The 16,558-nt window shown below is 39.1% G+C and overlaps 1 protein-coding gene across 2 annotated transcripts in view; it reads right to left on the reverse strand.

Moving 5' to 3' along the window:
* Positions 1-252: 252 nt before the first annotated feature.
* TPH1 (tryptophan hydroxylase 1) overlaps positions 253-16,558 on the reverse strand; it is a 32,396-nt gene continuing 16,090 nt past the window's right edge. For both annotated transcript variants that reach the window (XM_006052918.3, XM_025266727.2), the window contains exons 5-11: positions 13,646-13,713; positions 13,303-13,499; positions 8,177-8,312; positions 7,338-7,464; positions 6,259-6,354; positions 5,403-5,536; positions 253-3,660 (exon numbers count right to left, since the gene is read on the reverse strand). In XM_006052918.3, the coding sequence (XP_006052980.1) occupies positions 3,486-3,660; positions 5,403-5,536; positions 6,259-6,354; positions 7,338-7,464; positions 8,177-8,312; positions 13,303-13,499; positions 13,646-13,713 (933 nt within the window). In that variant the 3' untranslated portion in view covers positions 253-3,485. The remainder of the gene's footprint in view (positions 3,661-5,402; positions 5,537-6,258; positions 6,355-7,337; positions 7,465-8,176; positions 8,313-13,302; positions 13,500-13,645; positions 13,714-16,558) is intronic.

Consider the following 16,558-nt stretch of genomic DNA (forward strand, 5'->3'; position numbering starts at 1 on the left):
ATCATCCAGAAGCTATGAAGGACTTCTGATAAGGAGATTAATGATTCTTTGCTGTTGTTCAGTGGCTAAGTCAGGTCTGACTCTTTTGTGACCCCAAGGAGTACAGCATGCCAGGCTCCTCTGTCCATGGGGTTCTCACTGGAGTGAATTGCCATTTCCTTCTTTGGGGATCTTCCTGGACCAGGGATCAAACCCGCGTCCCCTGCATTGGTAGGCTGATTCTTTACCACTGAGCCACCTGGGAAGCCCCAATGATTCTTTACATATGGCTAATAAGTTTATTTTTACAGAGTCCTCTCACAATGTAATTCTTACAATAACCCAGGAAAGTACATCTAGCCCACTTAACAGATGAGAAACACAAGACTGAAACTTTATCAAGAATTCCAAAAACTGGTTACTAGGTTTTCCAGGTGTATTTGATTTCACTTATATCATATTATTCATAGGCTTTTTAAAAGGAATAAGGATGTTACAGGTTTTTGAAACTAATAAAATTGCTAATATACATTTAAATCCATTTTTAACATACATTTGACAAAAAATATATGCTTATTGAAAACATAAATTTTGTGTCCTTTTATTATCCAAATGACTAACAAACTTTCAAATCACAAATGTGTATCACATTGTAAAATAAAGACAAGACTGAAATAAGACAACAGCGTCTTTATACATTTCCTAGAGATTAATATATGAACTCTATTATGTGTTGCTCTAGTAATTCCAGGATTTTTTCTTTCAGTTTGGACACACTTTGGTGTGTCATTACCACTGTATAACTCCAAATGACAAAATAGGCAGATTAAGAAATGTAGGCATTCTGACAACCAGATTTTGAAGCATTCGTTCTTCAAAAAGTCAGGAAAATACCATCTGTGTCTCTGAGTAATAACTCACTGATTAACCATTATGAACCGCACTTTTGGTTCAAATCTGTTCTGATATTTGAGTAAGTATTAACATATTCCTTGAGGCTTTGAAGAAATATATTTAAAATGCATGAAAACTCTAAGACTCTCAGGATTCCTCATTTACCAAACATCACAAATTCAGAGTTGAGAAAATCTGACATCAATCATAAAATGTTTCCATTATTCTGAAGATGTGAATTATAATTGTTGTGTCTTTAACATTTACTTTAGTGTGCTTTAATCATAGTGATTTGAAATACCATCATTTAAAAATTCAATAACTATGATTCTTTACCATAATCAAGATTGTATGAAAATAACCAGACACAGTATGCATAATTTTTTATTTGCTATCTATCATGGTTTGCTTCATAGATTTCCTTGCAACCAAATACTATAAACTACCTAACCAGTATTTCAAATGGTTTCAGATTAACTGACTTAGATCTAGTACTATCAAAGGTATATTTAACAGTTGATCAGCTATTAAAATTTACAAGTAATGTAAAAATCTGAAGTACCATAAACTACTCTTCCTAATTCTATTTCCTTGTATAACATAAAATGAAATAAATTTTAAGACTTTTTAAATTTTCCTTTGAGGCCTAAAAAGGATTAAAATATCTAGTGATCTGTTGGAAAAAAAATGTTAAATGATATATAATTTGACTATTAATGTGAAAAAAATTAAGGACACAGTTTTTAAAGTAGCTGATTAAGAACAGAAAATTGGCTGAAAATATGACCCTGGCTTCCCTGGTGGCTCAGACAGTAAAGAATCTTCCTGCAATGCAGGAGATTCAGGTTCAGTCCTGGGGTCGGGAAGATCCCCTGGAGAAGGGAATGGCTACCCACTCCAGTATTTTTGCCTGGAGAATCCCATGGACAGAGAAGCCTGGTGGTCTGCAGTCCATGGTGTCACAAAGAATCAAACACGACTAAGTGACTAACAGTTTCAGTTTCATTCACCATTAATAGAAATGAGATCACTGGGAGAGGAAACTGATGGAGCACAATATTCAGGTGATTCTGAGTTCCCTTTTGGACCTATAGAATTTAAAATTCTTGGCAGGGCTACCATTTTGCACAACCCCATTTCATTCTATGTAAATAGTGTGACAAGAAGTTACACAACATTGGCCTAATTTATGGGGCATTAGATGGAAATATCTAGTAGGCAGTTGGATTTAAAAGGCAAAAACTCGAGACAGGTGTTAAGAGTTAGAATTGCAAATATGGGAGACATACGGAATAAGAATTGAAGTTATGGACACGGATGACATCTCCATGAACAGAAAGCAGAGAGAAAAGAGGGCCAAAAGCAGAAACTTGAGGAAAGTCTTCTTTTCGTGGGTGGGGGGAGAATAGGAGCAAACTGAAGAAATAAAGCCTGTCCTGTGGCCTCCAGAGTTACCCGTTAATACCAGACCTGCTCCTTGTACTACACCGTTGACACCACATAAAAGCCAGCACTAGCCACCTTCACTGTTTCAGTGTCAGTCTGAAAATGCTCTTCCTGACATTCCTTACACCATTTTCTTCCCCACCCTATACCCTATACCTATACCCACCCTATACCCTCACGCCTGGCCTTCCTATTTATGGTCTCTGCCTATACCTTGGAAATAAAGTGCTTGGCACTGCTTTCCAACTTTAACTTGGTATGTTTCTCCTCTGTCTCAGTTTGAACTCTCCCTCTAACAACACTGTCTCCTGCTAACCTGAGGACATTCTCTGGGGCTGCATGTCTGAGTTCAGGGCCTTGCAAGTGGCACACCCACCAAGTTCCCTTTGGCCTCCTGAGTAAGGCAGATTGTGTAAAACATACACAGTGCCATAGAAAGAAAAGACCATCCCCAAGGAGGATGGTCACTCGGCAGGGGCTCCCTAGTGCCTGCAAAATAAAGTCACAAATTCTTAACGATTATGTCCCAATCAGCCTTTCTAGATTTAGATACTCCTATTTCCCTACAAGACATTACACTTAAAATTAGACTATCTGCTCTTTACTAGGCATGTTTCATATGCAAAGCTCTCTCTGCTTGTGCTCAGGCTAGCAGTGGAGAGAGTTGGTTTCCTATTAAATTGAGGCATGTGAATGTGACCAAGCTTGGCCCAAATTTGATGATAAGTAAGATACTGTAGAAACAAGAGGATCTTAGATAACAATATGGATTAGCTCCATAATAACCATCAAGGTATTTTAAGTGATCATCATTTTACTCAAGAAGAACTGGGGAAAATAAAATCAGGCTAAGAATAGATTTATCCATTGGGTCAAGCAAATTCTCTATAAAAACTGGGATGGTAAGTGAATTGTATAGTATGTGAATTATACTTCACAAAAGCTGTTACCAAAAGAAAAAAATAAGTAGTGGCTAAAATATCTAGATGTGTGCTTGGGGTATCTGGGTACTCATTTTCAAAGAGTAATGGTCCCTTAAAGAATGTGAGTAGAGAATATTGTTTGGCTGCTGTCCCTCCACAATCAGCTCTTTAAGCAAAGCCACAGTTGGCCCACAGGCATCCGAATTGGTGCTCAGATGCTTTCAGGATGAGGACCGGTAACTGTCAGATGCTCAGCTGCCTGCTGACCTTAGCAAGGGCATCACTGACAACATCCAGCTCATGCTGAAGCTCGTTCATGGCGCTGGTTATACTCCTGGTATCTTTCAAGATCTGAATACTCCGTGTATACGGATTATACTTCACTCCAAATGGACGCTTGATTGTCTTGGTAAATTCTCTATATAAGAAAACAAATAAGAGGCAATCAGTTTCTAGGGGAAAAATGATGAAAACAGAATACTGTCCATTAGTCTAACATTGAACATATCTAAACATTCAGAAAACGAAGATCATGGCATCTGGCCCCATCACTTCATGGGAAATAGATGGGGAAACAGTGGAAACAGTGTCAGACTTTATTTTTTTGGGCTCCAAAATCACTGCAGATGGTGATTGCAGCCATGAAATTAAAAAACGCTTACTCCTTGGAAGGAAAGTTATGACCAACCTAGATAGCATATTCAAAAGCAGAGACATTACTTTGCCAACAAAGGTCCATCTAGTAAAGGCTATGGTTTTTCCAGTGGTCATGTATGGATGTGAGAGTTGGACTGTGAAGAAGGCTGAGCGCCGAAGAATTGATGCTTTTGAACTGTGGTGTTGGAGAAGACTCTTGAGAGTCCCTTGGACTGCAAGGAGATCCAACCAGTCCATCCTAAAGGAGATCAGTCCTGGATATTCATTGGAAGGACTGATGCTGAAGCTGAAACTCCAATACTTTGGCCACCTCATGAGAAGAGTTGACTCATTAGAAAAGAGTCTGATGCTGGGAGGGATTGGGGGCTGGAGGAGAAGGGGATGACAGAGGATGAGATGGCTGGATGGCATCACCGACTCTATGGACATGAGTCTGAGTGAACTCCGGGAGTTGGTGATGGACAGGGAGGCCTGGCGTGCTGCGATTCATGGGGTCGCAGAGTCGGACACGACTAAGCGACTGAACTGAACTGAACTGAAACCCTTTGTATACTTCATGCCCTTTTTGAAATGCCATTAAACTTTCCCTTTCCCCTAGCTAGAATGAATTGCTCCTGGATAAAATGCAAAACAATGTTTCATCTGTATCTCTTTAAGGCTTCCAATTTGGTATATAGTAATTTGCATACATTTTGTTTTCCCTATTAGATTATAAACTCTCTGATAGGAAGGAATGGGAAGTAACCAGTTTCTCAGTGTATCTGATTCATATTTGCAACCCTGAACATCACTGTAAACAACACATCCTAAATATTTACTGTGGAAGGGAGATATGTTCCAGGCAGAAGGTGCCTCAGCTCAGTTCAGTTCAGTTCAGTTGCTCAGTTGTGTCCGACTCTTTGAGACCCCATGAATCGCAGCACGCCAGGCCTCCCTGTCCATCACCAACTCCCGGAGTTCACCCAGACTCACGTCCATTGAGTCAGTGATGCCATCCAGCCATCTCATCCTCTGTCATCCCCTTCTCCTCCTGCCCCCAATCCCTCCCAGCATCAGACTCTTTTCCAATGAGTCAACTCTTCGCATGAGGTGGCCAAAGTACTGGAGTTTCAGCTTTAGCATCATTCCTTCCAAAGAAATCCCAGGGCTGATCTCCTTCAGAATAGACTGGTTGGATCTCCTTGCAGTCCAGGGGACTCTCAAGAGTCTTCTCCAACACCACAGTTCAAAAGCATCAATTCTTCAGTGTTTAGCTTTCTTCACCGTCCAACTCTCACATCCATACATGACCACTGGAAAAACCATAGCCTTTACTAGATGGATCTTTGTTGGCAAAGTAATGTCTCTGCTTTTGAATATGCTATCTAGATTGATCATAAGTTTCCTTCCAAGGAGTAAACGTAGAGGGCTTCTAATTATTAGCTGTTTACTTCTGTGACTTGTTACATTACTGGACCTATCTAAGGCAGAGGAAAATTAAGGTATGAGGAAGATATACTTTACCTCATCTTCTCCTTTGCATCTTCAAAGCTTTCAGATACAAAGTAGACATCCTGAAAAGTTGTGATGAGACACTCCTGTTTGCATGTAATCTTGGGGTCAAAGGGCTTTACTTTGGCGTGTCCAGAAAGAGCATGCTAGAGGACAAAGAGTCCGTGAATCAAAAAATACTATCCATTTTCATAGATCACCTTCTTCACACAACTACCAGAATCAGCACACCTCTGAATGTATTACAGAGTGGTCCCAATCTACAATTCCAAACTTATTTCCTACATCTCTATTTAATCCACAATATACTAAAGTAAAACAAATGAATTGCTATTCCCTATAAATGCCCCACTCTTTATAACACTCTTCTCCATGTAGGATGTACCCAAGGATCTTTATTTATTTACTGTTAATATGGCATCTGCTTTCTACCCAACAGTAGTTATTCCTGTACATGACTTGTACCCTCCAGCAGGTGGTGGGCTCTTTGAGAGCAGGACTGTACCTTACATTCACCACCTAACAAACAGAGGTTCATTCCTTTATTGGATACATAATAAATCTCATTGAAGAATTCCCTAGAAAGTACTGAAGTTATTGTTAGCACACCAAAAACAGTGAGGAAACAGCAAGACTTTGTTAAGCAAAAGCTTTAAAATACTTATTTATTTAGAAGATATATCTATATTCTGAATAGGCATCTATATTCAGAAAACTTAGGAAAGAGAGAAAAATACCTCTTAGGTAATGCTTACTGCCACCCCAAGTATTTTCCACAGTAAGCTCTTGTTCAAATCCAGAAACTATTTCAGGTTGCATCAATTACATTAAGTGAATATGGTTACATGCAAATATTTACAACTCTTACTTTGAGTTCACTGATGGAAGAAAGTAAGCCGGCACCAAAGACTCTTAGCTGCCCCTCTTGTTTGCACAGACCAAACTCCACAGTGAAGAAGTAGCACTGCAAAAGGACATCAGCATTACTTTCACATTGTGAATGGCTCAATTTAAAACAAATTACGATGTTTAGTCACTGACCCAATTTACCCTGGAATAAAATCCAAGACCCCCAGATTAGCTATACAGTCTGGCCTTGACCAAGTCAGACTTCCCAAACTTTTGTTCCTGGAACTCTTACATACTTTTAAATATAACTAAGGACCCTAAGGACCTTCCGTTTATGTGGGATATAGCTAACTATATTTACCATATTCAAATGTAAACTGAGACAAAATTTAAATATTGACATTTATTTTAAAATATAATAAACCATTTTATGGGCTTCCCAGGTGGCTCTGTGGTAAGGAATCTGCCAGCAATGCAGGAGACCCAGGTTCAATCCCTGGGTCAGGAAGATCCCCTGGAGAAGGGAATGGCTACCCACTCCAGTATTCTTGCCTGGAGAATTTCATGGACAGAGGAGCCTAACGGGCTACAGTTCATAAGGTGACAAAGAGTAGTACATGAGTGAGTGACTAACACATTAAGTTCCTTGAAGGTGGGAATTAAACTTTACTCATATTTGTATTTCCAGCATGATGTCTTATAAAGTGCTAAAAAATATTTTTAGCATCATTTTTAGAGAACCTATCATTTTTTACTGAAAAAAGGGTATATAAGCTATTAACATTGTTGTATTCTAGCGTTCTTTATTTCTCTGCCTTTTTTTTTTAAGCTCATGTCTTCTTTAAGTGAAGTGATGTGAAGTCTCTCAGTCTTGTCTGACTCTTTGCAACCCTGTGGACTGTAGCCTACCATGTCTTCTTTGGATAAAACTTAAATGTCTTCTTTTAATGTTATTTAAACTATTTAAATTAAATTAAATATGAGCAGAGACAAATTTTCTAATGCTCATCTGGAATATGTACTTTTAAACTACACAAATACCCACATCCCACCCCAGTTAAGAATTAATGATCTGTATAGCGATTTCCAGATTTATACCGTTGCCAGTTTTTGAACAGCCTCTTCTGAAGCTCCAAGAGAAGCCAGGCCAATTTCTTGGGAGAACTGAGCAAAACTAGGTTCAGCCAAAAGAGGGACATGACCTAAGAGTTCATGGCAGGTATCTCTGAAAAAGAGGTACAAGTTGTCACACTATGACGTTTAACACAAATGCATGATCAACCATTCAATCAAATAAAAACCTGATCTTACTTTTATTCAAACTGATCAGGTGATATTACTTTGGAAATGGACCACAAAGGACATTATTACAGTAAAGAAATTATTTTGGTTCAAAACCTTGAGCATTCGCAAACACATATACATAAATTCACGCAAATACCGACAGACATCCACATGTCGCCCCACCTCCACCCCCAAATCAGGTCTCTGTTCAAATGTCACCTTCTCAGAGAGTCCTTCCCTGATCACCCTTTTCAAAATAGAAACACACACACACACACACACCTCTGTCCCCTTTCCCTGCTTTATTTTTCTCCATGGAACTTATAACCACCCGATATTCTATTTTATTCATATTTACTTGTTTGTTTATTTTCTGTATCTCCCATTGGAATATAAGCCCTAGGAGGGCAGGAAACTTTGAATTTTTTTCAGTCTTACATCCCCTATGCTTAGAACAGTACTTGGTACCTAACAGGTTGTCAATTACTACTGGTAATAGTAATGACTAGCATGTATAGCGCATAGAACATGTATTACAGGCCAGGCACCATTCAAAATGCTTTACATGTGCTAATTCACTTGATCTTCATGAAAACAAAACTCGTGAGGTAAGTACCATGCTGATGGATGGATGCTGCGATAGAGGTACTTACGGTTCTGGAGTGTAGAGAGGATCTGAACTGTGTCTCACATACTGTGTGCAGTGAAAAACTCGAAAGGCTAAGCCTGATAAGAAATCCCTTGGTGATAAGTAACCAGCCACAGGACGGATGGAAAAACCTGTGCGTTCTGCAAAGCAAAGGAGAAAAATGTTCCCCAGAATAGACTAGTTGCTGCAACATTTTAATTCTGCCAGTGGCACCAAGTTACCACTTGGAGGGAGAACACGAAGCTAAAACGTGTCACACAAGTCATAATTACGATGGCCGGACGATGAATTAAGAACTTTTACACATGACATCTCCTTTCATGTTTATGATTGTGCCAACCATAAAACTATGGCTCAAAGACTCAATAATGTGCCCAAGGCCACACAGCAGATGATAAATGTAGGATGAACCCAGGCCCTACACTGCACCTTGCTGTCTCCATGAAGAGGTTAAACTGTTCCTTAGACAATCTTTCTTTAAAAAAAAAAAAAAACTTTAAAAATCTGTTAATTTACACCAGAACCATTTTTTGAAACTATGACATTCTTAGCCAGTACTCCCTCTTGTATGTTTCTTTATTGTCTGAACTGACTGGTGCCCTTTCATTCCCCAACAGTTGAGACTGCATGCCCACTGTGAAAGTTACTTGCTGCAGTGGCTCTGGGGACCTCTATAAGCTCTAATCCTGTCCATTTCAAACTCTCAGTTCAGTTCAGTTCAGTCGCTCAGTCGTATCTGATTATTTGTGACCCCATGGACTGCAGCACACCAGGCTTCCCTGTCCATCACTAGCTCCAGGAGTTTGCTCAAACTCATGTCCATCGAGTCAGTGATACTATCCAACCATCTCATCCTCTGTCGTCCCCTTCTCTTCCCGCCTTCAATCTTTCCCAGCATCAGGGTCTTTTCCAGTGAGTCAGTTCTTCGCATCAGGTGGCCAAAGTATTGGAGTTTCAGCTACAGCATCAGTCCTTCCAATGAATATTCAGGACCAATTTCCTTTAGGATGAACCGGCTGGATCTCCTTGCAGTCCAAGGGACACTCAAGACTCTTCTCCAACACCGCCATTCAAAAGCATCAGTTCTTCAGTGTTCAGCTTTCTTTATGGTCCAACTCTCTCATCTATACATGACTACTGGAAAAACCATAGCTTTGACTAGATGGACCTTTTTGTTGGCAAAGTAATGTCTCTGCTTTTTAATATGCTGTCTAGGTTGGTCATAGCTTTTCTTCCAAGGAGCAAGCATCTTTTAATTTCATGGCTGCGGTCACCATCTGCAGTGATTTTGGAACCCAAGAAAATAAAGTCTCTCATTGTTTCCATTGTTTCCCCATCTATTTGCCATGAAGTGATGGGACCGGATGCTATGATCTTAGTTTTTTCAATGTTGTATTTTAAGCCAGCTTTTTCACTCTCCTCTTTTACTTTTACCAAGAGTCTCCTCAGTTCCTCTTTGCTTTCTGCCATAAGGGTGGTGTCATCTGCCATAAGGGTGGTTATTGATATTTCTTCCGGCAATCTTAATTCCACCTTGTGCTTCATCCAGCCTGGCATTTCGCATGATGTTCTCTGCATGTAAGTTAAATAAGCAGGGTGACAATATACAGCCTTGACAATATACTCCTTTCCCAATTTGGAACCAGTCTATTGTTCCATGTTCAGTTCTAACTGTTGCTTCTTGACCTGCATACAGATTTCTCAGAAGGCAGGTCAGGTGGTCTGGTATTCCTATTTCTTGAAGAATTTTCCACAGTTTGTTGGGATCCACACAGTCAAAGGCTTTGGCATAGTCAATAAAGCAGAAGTAGATCTTTTTCTGGAACTCTCTTGCTTTTTCTGATCCAACAGATATTAGCAATTTGATCTCAGTTTCCTCTACTTTTTCTAAATCCAGTTTGAACATCTGGAAGTTCTCAGTTCACGTACTGTTGAAGCCTTGCTTGGAGAATTTTGAGCATTACTTTGCTAGTGTGTGAGATGAGTGCAATTTTGCAGTAGTTTGAACATTCTTTGGCATTGCCTTTCTTTGGGATTGGAATGAAAACTGACCTTTTCCAGTCCTATGACCACTGTTGAGTTTTCCAAATTTACTGGCATATTGAGTGCAGCACTTTAACAGCATCATTTTTAGGATTTGAAACAGTTCAGCTGGTATTCCATCACCTCCACTAGTTTTGTTCGTAGTGATGCTTCCTAACACCCATTTGACTTCGCATTCCAGGATGTCTGGCTCTAGGTGAGTGATCACACCATCATGGTTATCTGGTTCCTGAAGATCTTTTTTGCATTAGTTCTGTGTATTCTTGCCACCTCTTCTTAATGTCTTCTGCTTCTATTAGGTCCATACCATATCTGTCCTTCATTGTGCCCATCTTTGCATGAAATGTTCCCTTGGTATCTCTAATTTTCCTGAAGAGATCTCTAGTCTTTCCCATTCTATTGTTTTCCTCTATTTCTTTGCATGGATCACTGAGGAAGGCTTTCTTATCTCTCTTTGCTATTCTTTGGAACTCTGCATTCAGATGGGTATAGCTTTCCTTTTCTCCTTTGCCTTTAGCTTCTCTTCTTTTCTCAGATATTTCTAAGACAACCTCAGACAACCATTTTGCCTTTTTGCATTTCTTTTTCTTGGAGATGGTCTTGATCACTGCCTCCTGTACAATGTCACAAACCTCCATCCATAGTTCTTCAGGCATTCTGTCTATCAGATCTATTCCCTTGAATCTATTTGTCACTTCCACTGTATAATTGTAAGGGATTTGATTTAGGTTATACTTGAATCGTCTAGTGGTTTTCCGTACTTTCTTCAATTTAAGTCTGAATTTTGCAATGAGTTCATGATCTGAGCCACAGTCAGCTCCCAGTCTTGTTTTTGCTAACTGTATAGAGCTTCTCCATCTTCAGCTGTGAAGAATATAATCAATCTGATTTCAGTATTGACCATCTGGTGACGTCCATGTGTAGAGTTGTCTCTTGTGTTGTCAAAAGAGGGTATTTGCTACAACCAGTGCATTCTCTTGGCAAAACTCTGTTAGCCTTTGCCCTACTTCATTTTGTTCTTCAAGGCCAAACTTGCCTATTACTCCAGGTATCTCTTGACTTCCTACTTTTGCATTCCAGTCCCCTATGATGAAAAGGACATCCTGTTTTGATGTTAGTTCTAGCAGGCCTAATGGGTCATCCTAGAACCTTTCAACTTCAGTTCTCACATTCTGGTAATTCCAGTTCCACCCCATTCCTTTGTACTTGGATTCTCCCACTCTGATGGGCAAAAGAATTTTCTGCAAAGATGGAGATGTTCATTATGTGGACTACCCAATAGGGTATCCACTAGCCATGTGTGGCTACTGAGCACTGAAATGTGGCTAATGTGGTTGGGGAACTAACATCTTGATTTACATTTATTTTAATTATTTAAACAACCACAGTTGTCTAGTGGCCACCATATTTGCCAGGGTAGGTAGCCCTTTCCAACTCACATTTTGTTGGAACTGACTCTTAATTTTGGTTTCTGTCTTTGACACTTTCCCTTGAAACATCTTTAGCTATAAGCTCTGCAGCCTGCTCAAGCTCCAGACCCCAAGTGATCAGCTTTCAGTTTCATATCCATAACAAAATATTTCCTCTAAATCTCATGCAAATGTGATTTGATAATAACTTCTGTAGCATATGCTAGTCTATCTTTGTTAAGCCCCACAAGTTCATGTGCTTTGGTTCTCTGCCATTCTTAATCACTGCTATTTTTAAATCTAGTTTTCATAGGAACTACTACCATGAGTTCTTCCCTTGTAAAAACTATATTGCCATCTTCTGTTTAGTTCTTAGTTTTGTATACAGTGGTTGAGGAATGAGAATTATGGGGTTGAAAAAATATGTAGATGTTTATAACAGTCTATGTAATAAATTCTATTGTGATTGGAAAATACTATTTTTTAATTAATCACATAGACTGTTATAAATATCTACATATCTATTCAACTCCGTAAGATAAACTCCCTTTGGGGCTTTCCTGATAGCTCAGTTGGTAAAGAATCCGCCTGCAATGCAGAAGACCCTGGTTCGATTCCTGGGTCAGGAAGATCTGCTGGAGAAGGGATAAACTACCTACTCCAGTATTCTTGGGCTTCCCTTGTGGCTCAGCTGGTAAAGAATCCATCTGCAGTGCAGGAGACCTGGGTTCGATCCCTGGGTTGGGAAGATCCCCTGGAGAAAGGAAAGGCTACCCACTCCAGTATTCTGGCCTGGAAAATTCCATGGACTGTATAGTCCATGGGGTCACAAAGACTCGGACACAACTGAGCAATTTTCACTTTCACTAAACTCCCTTTGAGTCAAAAACATAACTTCTATTTTTGCCCCTAAGGTTCTAATCTGCTGAGATCAAAGGGGATGTTTATTTCTCTTACATATTGTAGACTCTGGAGATCATTGGTCATTTTATTTCTTATTTTAGCTAGGAAAAAATAAGGAAACCTGGCCCAAGTAAGCATGATGGACTAAAAGGAGGAAAGTTGTCCTTACTCTTCATTTATGCTTCCCCTAAAACATCTTCTTTCTTGGGAAAACAGTAGAATCTTAGTGTAGAAAGGGGCTTCAGAGATCATTTACTCCAACCTTTCCGAAGGTGCCTGAATCTTCTCTGTCACGGGTGGGTATGGAACTTTTGCATGAACATTTCCATGGATGTAGAACTGATCATCTCATTAGCCTGCTTCATTTCAAATGGCTATTTTAGCAAGATCTTCTCCATTTCGAACTAAAAGTTTGCTCTTTCTATCCAACTGTCCTTTACTTTAGAGCTGTATAATAATCCCTCTAATATATAAGATGACCTTCAAATATTTAAATAAAGTTATAAACTCCCCTAAATTCCCAGGTTCCCTAAGGATCCTTCAGATTTTATTTATCTGATACATTTTCCTATCCCCTTACAATTCTGCTCACTTTCCTCCACATTTGCTCCAGGTTACGAATGTTCCTCTTCAAATGTGGTGCCCAATTCTCCAGGACAGAATACAGAAAAATTCTGACTTCCCATATAACCAGATGTTAGTCCTCTATTAAAAATTCTGTTGTGGTTGAAAAAGAGTTCAATACTCCTTTTATAAAAATTAATTAGCTCATTACCTTTTAAAAAGTTTGAGACATCTTCCAATTGTGGAATATTATCTTCCCGGTATCCACAGTATTTAGAAAGCAAAGGTAAGTTTTTGAGATACTCTCTGCAGGCATGGGTTGGGTAAAGTTTGTTGAGCTCTCGGAACACAGTTCCCCAGGTCTTAATCTCTTCTTCAGTGAATTCAACCCTAGGAATGGGGTCTCCACTAATGAGATAAAGAGAAGAAGTCATTTTGGATTAGCATCCAATAAACAGTAGCATATATTTTGTTTTCTATTTACTATATGACTATAATTTATGCCATTTATTTCATTATTTCAAAGTTTTAAGTTATTTTTATAGTACACTTACTGTTTATAGTTCATAGCCAAATCTGCAAAATACTTTCGTCTTTTACGGTAGACGTTGTCTTTGAAGCCCTAATAATTAAAGAAAAGGTTTTAAATATCCATTCTAAAATATACTCGACAAATAATTTAGAAAACATTTCATTGTTATGCGAGTGACTATAAAGAAGGGCTGTATAACTTACTTTGAGCAAGCGCTGTTTAGAAGTTTATGACCATTTTAAAGTCAATGTTATATGACAGCTCTACATGATAGTGACTACAAAGATAAAAGATACTACGGATATAAAAATACAACAGTCGCTACAAAAATAAAATAGCTTGAGGAAAAAGAAAAGTACCACCCTAGTTAAAGTACATTGCTTTCCAAGGGCGAGATTTTTTTCTTAATTGTCTAACTACATCTTCAGTTATATTTTCCTATAAAGTAATTAATAACAAAGTAGTAATTACTAATACTTGATATGATGGCAGCTGAATCTAGCCTCAGAGTTTATTGCAAAATGCTGACATATTAATCATTTGCAGAAGCAAATAGTGATAATAAAAAGAGACAAAATAGTAACATTCGAATTTATACCTATAAAAGATATTTAATAAAAACAATAAGCAAAATAAGGCATCAAACAGCAAGTCTCAGTAGGATATAATCAATAATACAAAATAGGAAAGAAGGGGAGACCTGAAAGGAAAGAATGAGACTTGTATGTTTAACATAGATTTACAAGTCCCTACTATGCCCCTGGCCTTGTGCTAAGATTCAGAAAAACACAGCACAATCCGGGTCTTCAAGGAGTTTATTTTAACTAATGATTTTGAAGCATATGATAAATGGCTTGTTAGAGACAGGCACAAATACCACTCGAACTCACAAGAGAAACTCGAATCCAAAGTACGTGAAGAGGACAGTGGGGGTAAGGAAAGGGTCCCTGGCGCTGACTCCTAAGCTAAGTCTCAAAAGAGGAGCTGAGAGAGCTAGGTGTAGGACAGGAAGCACAGCACCAAGGGCAACGCAGAAATAATAGCACGTTGTGCCTGGGAAAACATACACAATTCAACATTGCTGAAGTCTGGAGAGCGTGGAGTGTGGTGGAGACTAGTTACAGGCCTGCTAACAAAGGTCTGTTTGACAGCCTGGATTTTAGTCTTGGGGTAATTGGAAGCCATTGGGTTTTTTTTTTTAAATAACAACTTTATCAAGATGTAAAATCACATACTTTAAAATTGACATTTTAAAGTGTATAATTTAGTGGGTTTTAGGATATTGTGCAACCACCTCCACCATGATTCCAGAACACTTTATCACCCCAAAAAGAAACACCCTACTCATTTGCAGACTATTCTCATTTTCCCTTATCCCCAGCCCTGAAAGTCACTAATCTACTTCCTATTGCTAGGAATGTGCCTGTTCTGGACATATAAAAGAAATCACACAATATATGGCCTTTTGTGAATGGCTTTTCTTTCACTATGACAGAGATTTCAAAGTTCTTCACCCATGCTGTAGCATGTTGAGTGTTTCACGCTTTTTTATGGCCATTAAAAGGAAAGCGAAGTCGCTCAGCTGTGTCCCACTCTCTGCGACCCCGTGGACTGTAGCATACCAGGCTCCTCTGTCCATGGGGTTTTTCAGGCAAGGGTACTGGAGGGGGTTGCCATTTCCTTCTCCAGGGGATCTTCCCAACCCAGGAATCAAATCCAGGTCTCCCACATTGCAGGCTTTACCATCTGAGCCACCAGGGAAGCCTCATGGCCATTAGTATTTCATTTTGGGGACATACCATGCTTAAGTTATCCATTCATCATAATGGATATTTGGGTTGTTTCTACCTTTTTGCTACTATGAATAATGCTTTCATGAATATCCATTTACAAGTTTTCGCATGGACTTATGTTTTCAATTCTCTTAGATCTGTACTTACACACACGAGGGGTAATGGTGACACTCAGGCTTTAGATCATTCTTGTGACTATAAGGAGGACAGGATGGAGGTGGCAGGGTGAAGGCAGGGAAACCAGTTAAGGGATACGGTGAGAACAAACAAGGAACGTATTTAAGAAGTATTTAGGAGGTGAAAATCGGCAGGCCTTGGTAGTAGGTCAGTAAAACTGATTTACACCCTTTTCCTCTTTCTGTAAACATGCCCCAGATTTTCTTACCTTTGAATCTTTGCTCATTTTGCAATGAATTGTCCTTTTTCTCCATCCTTTCCTGCCCAAATTCTCTAAGGCAAAGTTAACAGGTTGCCTTTCTCTGATCTCTTCAGCCAGAAGTGTTTCCTCCCTTGTGTACATATCAAAACAGCCTTTGCATGCCACTTAGCACACTTTTCATATTTAAATCTTATATGTGTGTTTATATATACATGATTTACTTTTGCAGCTAGACTGTAGCTCCCCAAGGGCAGTTACAGGAATTTATTAATTCCAATACTTGATAAGATATTATTATAAATTCACTGATCAGCTGGGGGCTGTCTAAAGCAGTAGTACACGGTCACATTTACACAGCTAATGAGTGATAGAAGCTAGATTAAATCCCTGGCCTGTACAACTCTAATTCGGACTTGCTCTTCTCCTCCCCTCCTAGGATCCTAGACGTCCATAAGAAGTCCTACTGCTCCAGACTTAGTAATGCTCCAACTCACGCCTGTACTGTATCACATTTTAATAGAAACTGCAGACACAGTCTTAACTGTAGCGTAATTCTTGGAAGAGCTCTCAATTTTAAGAATTCCAGACATGGGACAGATGTTTTGGAGCCAATGAAATTGGATGCTCTTCAGTCACTTGGTATCAAGTCCACCAACATAAAGGTCTAATAACACTTCCTGAAACTCAGATTAATCAAGATCCTTATTTAGTCTAGAATAAGCACTTTCACTAAAAAAGAAAAATAATACCCTTAACTTTTTAG

This window comes from Bubalus bubalis, chromosome 16 (genome assembly GCF_019923935.1).
Source record: "Bubalus bubalis isolate 160015118507 breed Murrah chromosome 16, NDDB_SH_1, whole genome shotgun sequence".
Taxonomy (NCBI): Eukaryota; Metazoa; Chordata; class Mammalia; order Artiodactyla; family Bovidae; genus Bubalus; species Bubalus bubalis.